Source organism: Cydia fagiglandana, chromosome 5 (genome assembly GCF_963556715.1).
Source record: "Cydia fagiglandana chromosome 5, ilCydFagi1.1, whole genome shotgun sequence".
Taxonomy (NCBI): Eukaryota; Metazoa; Arthropoda; class Insecta; order Lepidoptera; family Tortricidae; genus Cydia; species Cydia fagiglandana.
The window spans coordinates 20,427,791-20,439,790 of record NC_085936.1 but is presented as its reverse complement, the minus strand read 5'-3'; the positions used below and the strand labels follow the sequence as shown (position 1 = coordinate 20,439,790).

Genomic DNA, 12,000 nt, shown 5'->3' with positions numbered 1-12,000 from the left:
TAATATATCGAAACTCTGAACGACGTTTCATACGAACGTGTTTTTTCATAAACCATCATTTTTATATTATTTTTTGGATAAACATCTTTGTCATTCAAATATTTGACGATTTTTGATAAACATGCATTTAGTGAAACGAAAAGGTCAACAAAACTTCGGAAAAATAATCTTTCGAAATTGCGATTGTTTGTTTTTGAGACAGCGAATTATTAAGTATTTTAAACATGTATTTGTAATTTTTTTAAGTATATTAATATGTGTTTTGTAGATAGGTAAGTTTTAAAATTAAGGTGAAAAGAGATCCCACTCCACTTCCTTGTAAATAGTTACTTAGTATAAGTTATAGTTAGTTAATCATAATTTATTAAAATAAGTAACGAAATTAATCTTGTTTTATTTTTTTACAAATGTGTAATTTTACTATTTAGTCTTTAAGTGTTAATGATACTTATATGAAATAGATTTTTGTTAATATTCTACAAATAATGTAGAGTATTTGACCGTGAAAGAAATCGTTGGTTACTTTAAATATTTTGAGTTACAATATGGAGGTTTTGGGCCTTAAAGGGAAGTAAATAGCATTTTATTTCGTGTTAACAAGGTTTTTGCCTTATCGACGTTCAAATGATCGGGTTTACACTGTATTACAACAATGTTTCCCGGCGCGATTCGGGAAATGAAATTAGACATTCACTAGATATGAAATAGTAACGATATGTGACGTTCCTCAGCAAAAGGTACCCTATGGTGGTTGGCGCTTACGCTATTATTAACGTCGCTCTAATATTATTGCGGCCATAAGGTACATTTTGCCGTGGAATGTCACATATCGTTACTATTTCATATCTAGTGAATGTCTAATTCATTTCCCGAATCGAGCCGTCCGTCTAAAAAAATCGGTTTACACACGTCGCACATCTAGGTACACAAGTATGTCCGCACAAATAATATAAAGTACCTAACTTATGTAGATATTTCTTCTACTCTGACCGGATGGATTCAAATTACAATAAGATTTGAATGAATCGAATACAGATTTACAATTCAATAGACAACTGATCAGCATAGTAACGTATTCGTATAATATAAAAATGAATATTTAAGTACCTATTATACATGCCGTATGAGTGTATGAACAAAAATGTAAATTCAATTGATTCAATTTGTATGAGTCCACTACATCTTATGGGTACCTATTATTGTAAAAAAAATAAGTTATCGAATGTTACTTTAGACTCTAAAGTAACATTCGATAACTTAATATATACGTAAAGTTTAGAGGATACTTAGTAGGTAGTTAGTAGTGGACTACCGCTATTCCATAGTATAGTGTGTATACCGGATAGTGGCATTATGGAAAATATTTTTATACTATGTATAATCAAACATAGGTAGCTATACCTCTTCGTTTTCGATTTTGATAGATTTTGATATAGTTATACAAGTAGGAGCTTTTAAAAAGGATCCCGCAACAAACATAGGTGTAGGAAAAAGTGGTTCCAGTCAAATCTCACAAAATGTTAGTATGGTTATGTACCTAGATTTAAGCCTCCTGATTATTCTTTTATAAGAGCACAAATCTGACAGTAGTACACATTCAGAAATAATCAAGTTTATATTTTCATACTACATATTATAAGAATATTTTCTTATGTCACTATCCGGAGAGGAAAATGGGGATTACGTTTGTGTGGAGAAGCGGCGCTCTACAATAATCTTAAGAGCTCTTCTTCCCATTCGGACCCCTTAACTAATCTTATATCTACACTTCCTCAGTGATGAAAACTATAAAAGTCTATGCATCTTCTTCTTCCTGGCGTTATCCCGGCATTTTTGCCACGGCTCATGGGAGCCTAGGGTCCGCTTGACAACTAATCCCATGATTTGACGTAGGCACTAGTTTTTACGAAAGCGACTGCCATCTGACCTTCCAACCCAGAGGGGAAACTAGGCCTTATTGGGATTAGTCCGGTTTCCTCACGATGTTTTCCTTCACCGAAAAGCGACTGGCAAATATCAAATGATATTTCGTACATAAGTTCCGAAAAACTCATTGGTACGAGCCGGGGTTTGAACCCGCGACCTCCGGATTGAAAGTCGCACGCTCTTGCCGCTAGAAAAGTCTATGCATAAACACAAATATCTATTTCAATATATGCACGGCGGAACGGTCGAATAGGTGACCGCTGCTCCAGACATATATTGCAAGCGAAAAATGATGTACGCCCCATAGATATAGCATGAATTTAAGCCGTTTATATAACACCGGACGTGTAGCTCGACTATGCACTAAATTAGTGACGTACGTGTGAAGGTCGTGAGAAATTGGGATGTAACATTAGGTAAATTCGTCGTTGGCAACAATACAACGGAATAAGGTGCGTTTTTACAAATTTCGTAGTTATATAACTAATCGTTCAAGGAGTATTATAAACATTAAGTATACATGTGGTATAGGTATATAAGAAACAACATTCAAATTGGGCAGCCATACAAATCGTTGGTTATCGAAATTAATATCTTAAAACTTTTTATTATGAATATGTTTCATTAAAAAAAACAAAAGGGTAATTTTTGTTTACACATATTTTTTGTTTTGTTTTTGTTGACACATTAATTCGGACTGATAAAATCATGAAAGATTAAATCGGAACTTATACTAAGAATTATTTTTATGGTAGCCGGCCTTGCAAGATGCAGACGTCGTTAGTGTCTATTATGAACAGAATCTCGAACTATAGTGTTAATTTTCAGTTAGATAATATTAAAAGTCTGACCGATGCGAGCGAACAAATAGAATTTGATCTCATTTTGACATTACTAGGCACTCGCTCGTGTATCTCATATCATGAGGTGCCAAATAATAATATATTCGAATGAAGAGTTTTTGTATAATCAAATTTATCAAGGATCATTTTACTGAGGTTCCACTACAATGTAATAGATAACAAAGTCAACTTTCATAGGCGACCCTAAAAGATAAAATTTAAATCGTGTTGCACAATTATTTCTTACCATTGTAATATTGGTAAACATAAAAAAGAAATTCAAATAGCCAAAATAAAGAAAAGTCAGTAAACAATAGGTATTCGAGTAGGTGTTACAAGTGTTTTCAACTTATCTCACCAAAACCCGGAGGTTAAATTACAAAACTAACACTCCAAAAAAGCATATCAACGTTAGTACCCTGTCGTTCTAAAAAGGTAACTACAGACAAACAAGTCTTTAAAACGCTTCAATGCGATAAGGTTATATTTATTGACATGGAATGCATTGTACAGTCGCCATCAGATATATCGGAGCGGCCAAGGTGTTCACAATATTTGAACACGCGCTCTAACGCCCTGACAATAGAGGCGCGTTCAGATATTTATGAGCGCCTTGGCCGCTCCGATATATCTGACGGCGACTGTACGTGACTTAGTTAATAAAACTTGTTATTAAAAAGAAATGCACTGTGTAGGCTGCCAGCATTGTCTGATAATCACTTAAGTGCCACCCACGATTGAAAGTAAAAAGCAAAAATGTCGTAACGCGTAGGAAAGTGTATGTGACATGTTACGTATAGTTTAGTGGAATTGAAAGATCCGTTAAACGCTTAGTACAGTTTACGTAGGTTGGTGGTTGGACATTGATTATTGTACTTACACTTGTTCGTTTGGCAGCTATTACATTATAAAAGTAAGATTAAAAAGAAGTGTGATTGACACTTCGATTAAAATAAATGATTAAACGAATACACATTAATTGATCATTCGGAGCTAAAGATAAACTTCTGTGGGTGTATTTATTTATAGAACTGTACACAGAGTTTAATTTTAAATGTTATAACACTTTATTACATGTCGATTTATAAGATTCCATATTATAAATTTCAAAATAATTTATAAATATTAACAAAATAAATTCAAATATTCAAATCATTCAACATTAATATTTTTACCTAAAAAGGATTGTCGCGCAAAATTTATAAAAATAAAAATACTAAATAATCTAATATGCAGTAGGTAATAAATTATACAGTAATATGTATTAAAAAAAAACAATTATTGAATGGATATTTAATGGGTTGTCCAGTAAAAAAGTTACTGAATGGATGAATCTGTGTTCGATAATTGTGATGTTTTGCGGATTAGAAAATTAATGTTTTGGTTTTCATTTTTATTTAATGAATCTGTATTTGTGCAAAAATATTTTCCTTTTTGTCAGTCGCCTAAAGTATGAAGAATGTATTATTTTCATTTTCACAATGCATTCAGTAATGTAATCGGCAAGCCGCCAAACAATCACCTGTGCAAATAACCTTCATGACTAAGAAGCATGCGGTTTCCATTTTAGCAAACATTTCTGTGAAATTATTTACAAAATGTATAATTTATACCATTTTGGTGGCAAAGTAGCATACGGCCAACCTGATGGTAATGGCAAGTGAGTATTAGCCTACGGACGCCTAGCTGCAACTCCAGGGGTGATACATGCGCTTGGCCGAACTTTTGAAAACCTCTACACTTCTTGTCTGAAGAACCCTATGATGTCAAAATAGGGTTGGCATCAAAAAGAAAGGTTTAGTTAACTTAGTTCATATTTCTGTAATAATCGTATTATTACAAAAATAGATTTTAAGTTCAAAGCAAATTGGAAACCTCAAACACCAAATGTTTCAAGAAAATGCATTTCATTGTTACGTCCGCTTCCAAAAACACTATGGTTTCCTTGACCCGTTAAATATATCCGATCATAACAACAATTTACATAAGTGACTGTTTATTTAGGTTTCCGTATTTCCCCCGTTACTAAGAATGAGAGGGAACTCAACGTGGACGCACCTATGTTACGAATTCCTTCAAATATAGACCACTTTGCGTCCAATTTAAAGTGACCCGCGGGAGATGCGGAATAATCCCCGCTGACGTTACAATCACGCGAGGTCGAAGAGGAGAGGGAGCTCAAATTAAACTGGTTTTTATTCCCTGGCGCCAAGCTTCGATCGGAGAGCTCTACTCTTCGCAAAAAGCACTCAACGGCGCGTCGCGAGCGGACGTTTCCGAACACCGGTTTTGGCGCGAGTTTCGAACGTCAGATGTTCCATTTTCAAAAATGATTCGCGCGTTTTTCTTTCTTTTCTTAACGGCTTCGGCCAGTGCTGTACTAACAACTTTTAAAATCGACGAGGAATGTTTGAACTTCACAGTGTACCCAGTGCAATACGAATTGACGATTATACCGAGAATATATACGACTCAGTCTTTTAATTATAATTGTGAGTTAGTTATAACTGTTATAGCTAATGCTCCACATGTGAGGATGATAGAATTGGATGCTAAAGATTTGGGTATAGAGTCAGTGAACGTTTATAAGGATGGTAACGATATAATTAGTAGGAATACCCCGTTTAATCATGATACAGAGAGGGGTAAATTGTTCATTTACCTGAGTGAACCGTTGAGGGAGTACAAAGTGTATAACACTCGTTACCAGATCAAGATTAAGTTTAGGAAGAATGTGTTTTACGATTCTTCGGGAATATTTGCTGTTAAATATGACGACGAAATGGAAGGAATCAAGTAAGTACGACCAACTATTCTCTACTTATACTATACTCAATACTTTGAAATATTTTTTTTATTTTTTGTTATTTTATTAGCATACCCTTAGCAAATCCACAAAAGTAATTTTTCATATAGCCCCACAAAAGCATCAAGAACTTATTTATTTTTAATTAGTTTACATTCATCTTTAGACGTATCCAAATAACCTTAATGCAAGATAAGCGAAAATAAATGACATAAATTGCCGCAACATTAATTAACAGTTTATGCACAAGTTCAGATTATACATTTGTTATCATAATATTATACCTACCTATATGTTGTTTTGATAAAATTAACTGGACGATGTTTAATAATCATGGGATCAATTTCGTGGATAATTATTACCTATATACGTAATTCAATGTTTTTGGGTAACGAATTATTAAAAGTTATTAACATTTTAAATGACAAAGAGAGACAAAGAGATTAAAAAGAAGCACTAACAGCGAAAAAAACAATTAGTCACCTACAATCGATATTAAACTTTCGTGAGACATATTTTAAAATGAAACATGAAACATGTCGCCAATAGCGACTAAAAATTCAAGTGAGTGAAACCGTTGTCGTATAAACATTTTACTCATCTACACCCTAAATCTAGATTTAGGTAACTACTTACTTCATGAATTTTTAGAAAGTATAAAGAGTAGAAGAAATATGTAAAATATTTTTTTTTAATCATCATGTGGTGTTACAATAACAAATATGAGTCACCTCAACACTACCATTATTCCATTCACAAAGGTCTAAAAATAGGGATATAAATTCTATGAACTGCTCTGCATACAATCTAGGCCAAGTTCAAGTTTGCCTGGTGATTCACACTTCTTCGATATTGGCATTCGCATTTGCGAAAATACATTATAAATAGAAAGTTATGCCGGTATATAGGTAGTTTTTTGTATTATAAAATCTGCATTTAGTAAATTTAAACACATCAGTGGCCTTTTTATAATTGTTTTATCAACATGCTAAAACAATTATAAAAAAGTCTAATACTTCATCATCATCCTGGCGTCAATCCCGGCTGTGCCCCCGCGCGCCAAAAAAAAAAAGGTTAAAAAAGTGTAATACTTAACAATATAAAAAGTCAAAAAATAAGAAAATTTTGTTTTGAGGGGGCTAACGCATAATTGTAGTTTTTATACTGAATTTTCACACGCAAAAATTAGTATTAGACTGTATTTCGAAGGGCAGACTCTAACCAAAATCTTAGAAGTTTAAAGTTTGCTTGATAGAAAAAAAAAACCCGAGAACATAAAATTTTCATTTATTTACAGTTGTATACGGTTACGGAGCTTACCATAGAAATATAATTAAACTATAAAATAGCTAGCGATATAGCCGAGGGATCTGCCAAGCCAAAATTTTAAACAGAAGTATATCGTCAGAGTAATAGGAGAGATAAAAGGTATACAATCCACACAATGGCCAAATTACCGATAAGGCGATAGACCCGGTCGTAAATGTGATTGTATGATTTAATATTTGCGAAGTATTCAAAATCCATGACAATGAAAATTGTCTCACGGTCATTGTACAGTCGCCATCAGATATATCGGAGCGGCCAAGGTGTTCACAAATATCTGAGCACGCCACTATTGTCAAGGCGTTAGAGTGCGTGTTCAGATATTGTGAACACCTTGGCCGCTGCGATATATCTGATGGCGACTGTATCAACAAATACAGCAATTGGCGATGCAATGATCCATTTATCGCAAACAATGTTAACCCAGTGGTCAGAGCGGGCGACCTTCCAGCCCACACTGGTCTGGCATGCCTTATACGATGACGGTATGCAGATGCATAGAAAAACTATGAATTAACGTGGATTAGTTAATCTAAGAAGGACGACAATACAACTAAAAGGCGGTATCTCAATAATAAATGATCTTGAAAATGGAACTTTCCGTTTAAGACTTTAAGGTGCATATCTGCATTCGCTTTCATTTAAAATACTGCATTTTAGCTTTGTAGAGCAGAATGTTAGAGTTCCTCTAAGCTTACTTTGGGCCGATTTCAACAGAACCAAGTGTGAGAGTGTCGTTATACACGTCAGAACTCTTTGCTTGACTAAAGAATAAATCCTAGGTAAAAACTTACAGTTGATGAAGAATCTGCCATTACTCTTGAAAATCATAAATCACAATACACTACAATCACAATATACTCAAATTATAACACATTATCAATACACTAAGGTATATTTCGACACTCTCAAGGGAATCTAAATTTATAATCTAACGTATGTGAATTTATTCATATATAGGACAAAATATTAAATTACATAAATTACTAAAAGACATAAATAGGAATATAAAACTAAAACTAACTACAATTAAAATAATTAAAACTAAAAATTAAAAATACCTATCAAAATTTGGTGCCCTCGGGAGGGTGCCCAACACGCAGGTAGCGTTCCCGCGCTGGATTGCGATGGCAATTCGCTGCGCGAGAAAGCTGCCCGCGCGGGGGTCACCCGTTGCCTCCCTCAACCTTTTCCCAAGCGCCTTAAGGAGCATATGTGCGCCTCTGCCCCACGAACCAAGTGTCTCGACGCCAAATGCAACGAATTCGTATTGGGCGCCGAGACAGCTGTACTTGGCTACCTTTAGACGCTCCCGGGTGTCCGCCGCCGCGCCAGCACGCCTGCTGGTCGATGGGACGTAGGACGCCGCTAGCGTGTCAGCGCAAATGGCGTCCCATACCAACGCACGACCCATCTTCCAGGGAATCAGTGACATCCCGTCAGGGCGCTTACCGTCGTTCCGCACTATTTGGGGCTCCAGAGCGGCGGGAACGCCGGCACTGACGAGCGCCCTTCTCAGGATGTCATTGAGGGCGGAATGGCGAGACAGGCGGCCGGCACCCGAAGAGCAGGCGAGCCCGTGGTGGCCGAGGCTATCCACTTCAGCGCCACATGAAGCACAGTTGTGGTCAGCGCAGACAGCAACACCTAGCCGGAGACCAGCGGCTACGCGAAGCGTCTCTGGGTCTATAAAGGTGCCGGTGTTAGGCGAGGGATACGCGTGAAGCCACTGACCTGATTCTGGCCTAGATGAGGCCAGAAGCCTCGCTCGGTCCCTGCCTGTCGCGGTGTCCAGAAGTGTGTTTAAAGTATTTACTGATGCTATATCATCCCAGGCCCTTTGTATTTTCGGTCGAGACGGAAAATTTTGATTTGGTCCAGCTAGCCAAGCATTCGAGGCCTCAACCAGGCACGCGATCTCGCAGTTTGTAGCCGGAGAGGCTTTGAATTGAGGCCAAGAATGCCGGCAAAGCAACACTTGAGATTTTACGGGTACCCAAGCCACCATACCTTATCGGTAAGGTGGCTTGAGTCCATGCCTGCTCGTTAAATCGGATGTTCAAAATTGATTCAATTAAAAGTAGGTCGAGAGGTCGGAGTAGATGGGGGTATTTCCAGATAGGATAACAGCGGAGCAGGTAGGTGAATTTTGGAATGAGTAAACAAAATTTTAGAATAAGCAGTGCAGAATGACTGCTAATTTTGAGAAGGCGGTCCGAATAGTCACTAAATTTTGAAATAGATTTACTCAGAAGAGGGGGGATGGCTTCATTGAAGATGGGTGCTCCGAGAAGATGTAGACTGTCTTTAGATATATTTTTAATGGATGGCGCGATGTTATTAAAACTTTGAATAATTTGGGATGCCGAAGAAGAATCTACATTGTCGGAAATATATAATTCACATTTATTGAAATTTAATTCCAGCCCAATGTCTTTAAATTTATTTTTAATTTGTAATAAATCTGCTAAGACAGTCTGTGAATCGCCACCTAGAGTCCCATCGTCAAGGTACCACACGTTTAATTTTGAAATTAGGCTGTGAATTATTGCATTAAATGTCAAACTAAATATGGCTGGACCAAGGGGATCACCCTGCTGACAACCCACTGCCGAAAGGATCTCATTGTTTTTGTGCATTAATTTGGATGGAAAGTGATAACACTGTAGCAAAAAGTTATAAATTTCCGGAACCGTTATTTTAATTTCGTTCAGCAGGGTGTCTCTATTAACTGAATTGAAGGCGTTCTGTACGTCTAATTTTAAAAGTACCTCACATTCGTCCCTTTGTACGAAGGTGCGTACGGCATGAACCGCCGCCTCGCAGCCGCCGCGTGTGCCGAAGCCAACTTGAATAGGTTCAAAAAGATTTTGTAGTTTTTTGCGTGTTAGCCGGACACACACTTTGGCCGCTAATCGCCGTAAAGTCGACCCTACGGCGATAGGGCGTACGCCACCGTCTTTTTTTGAGAGGGCAATGAGGTTCGCCCCATAAATTACCGACGTCACCTCTTGACACACATCTCCCATCAGCATAAGATTGATTAATTTTGTAAGGCTTGAGACAAGGTGCTCACCAGTTACACCGCTGCCATAATTAGTGAGGTCAATCAGATGCTGAGGGGAAATGCCGTCTAGGCCGGATGCAGATCCTTTTGGGAACGATAGCAGAGCTGCTAAAATGTCTTTGCCAGTGGCTTGGAGACATGCCGAAGGGTCAGATGGGGGGTCCACGAAAATAGGGGTGGAAGGGCCTGGCGGGTGTTTGGACTACATACACTAAGGCAGTTTTATTTTAAACAACTTCAATGTCATAAAAGATTTAGTCAGTTTTTTTTTTTTACTGAGAAAAAATTATAATGTTATAACGTAAATACACTGATTTAAACTTTCACGATTTTTACACATTCTTATTTAGGTATGAAACCAGGATTGAATCACGTTTCGAGGACGGCATTGTGCCCGTGGTCTCGAAAAAGACAATATCACAGTATTCATAATACATTTTTCACTGAGTTTTCATTTTCTTTACGAATTGTCGCGGCGGTCTTCCCACTCGTATTAGAGCACTTACCTACCATTAAATTTATATTTTTGTGAGCAAAAAATTAATATAGTTTATTTTTGATTTTACACGGGAATTCTGATATAACACTGACATTGCATGGATATTTTCATTGAGAAAGCATATGTTTTTTATTATTATTCATAAACCAGCCAGTATTTCACACAATTGAGGTTTAATGCTTATCACACGTTGTCTCAGCTTTTTGACATGGCTCATGCGAACCTGGGGCCCGCTTGGCAACTAATCCCAAGAAATTGGCGTAAGCACGAGTTTTTACGAAAGCAACTGCCATCTAACCTTCCAACCCAGAGGGAAAACTAGATCTTATTGAAATTAGTCCGGTTTCCTCACGATGTTTTCCTTCATCGAAAAGCAACTGGCAAATATCAAATGATATTTCGTACATAAGTTTAGAAAAACTCATTGGTAGTCGGGGTTTGAACCCGCGACCTCCGGAGTAAAAGTCGCACGCTCTTACCACTAGGCCACCAGCGATTTAAAGTACAAATAGTGAATAATTTGATATTATTACCCATAATCAATCAACACCTTAAAACGCTACTGTTACATAAACGAATTAATACAATCCCTATCTGTTCCAATAGCCCATAAAGGATGACATAACTAATTGCCCATATAACTGCTCTTCGTTTTCACGGTTCGTTAGCGCCCAAATGGGGACATTGGGGCATTGTCTAAGTGGCCTTGCAGTTCTAGACTAACGGCCCGATTCGAAATTTAAGATACGTCAGCTAATAGATCTAGAAAGGATATGGATTAGATGTGTCAGTGTCAAATGTGAAGTTTCTTCAAACAAAAACGTCACTTTTGACACTGACACATGTTATCAATATCGTTTCTAGATCTATTAATTGACGTACCTACTTATCTTAAACTTCGAATCGGGCAGTCTGCCGGATTCGAACTTTAAGATACGTCAGTTAATAGATCTGCAAACGATATGGATTACATATGTCAGTGTCAAAAGTGACGTATTTGTTTGAAGAAACGTCACATTTGACACTGACTTATCTAATCCATATCGTTTCCAGATCTATTAACTGACGTATCTTAAAGTTAGAATCGGGCCGAGTAAGTAGTTGAGTATGTGCATACATAAGGCCCCCCCCACATCTGTCGTCTTTCGAGCGTCGGCGTCTACAATTCTATGGCCGACGTCGACGCAACGTCGACGCGGCGTCGACGCAACTGCGCAGCGACGTCATTTTCCATAGCGCTGGACCGACGCCGACAGACGCTGACGCTCGAAAGACGCTAGATGTGGGGGGGCCCTTACGAGTACCATTAACTAGATGAGATTGTGGTCAAATGCTTACCTGTATGACCTGTACTGTATCCAATCAAGAAATTCTACACTTACAGGCGTATTCGAATTTCAGTTATTCGATTTGTTTCCGATATGATACTGATCTGTCAGTATCAAAAGTTCTTCAAACAAACACTTCAGTTTTGACACTGTCAGATCAATATCATATCAGAAACAGCTCGAATAACTAAAACTCGAATACGCCG

The 12,000-nt window shown here is 37.4% G+C and overlaps 1 protein-coding gene across 1 annotated transcript in view; it reads left to right on the top strand.

Moving 5' to 3' along the window:
• Positions 1-4,947: 4,947 nt before the first annotated feature.
• LOC134664635 (membrane alanyl aminopeptidase-like) overlaps positions 4,948-12,000 on the top strand; it is a 36,341-nt gene continuing 29,288 nt past the window's right edge. Inside the window, exon 1 of the mRNA XM_063521371.1 lies at positions 4,948-5,564. Within this exon, the coding sequence (XP_063377441.1) occupies positions 5,098-5,564 (467 nt within the window). The 5' untranslated portion in view covers positions 4,948-5,097. The remainder of the gene's footprint in view (positions 5,565-12,000) is intronic.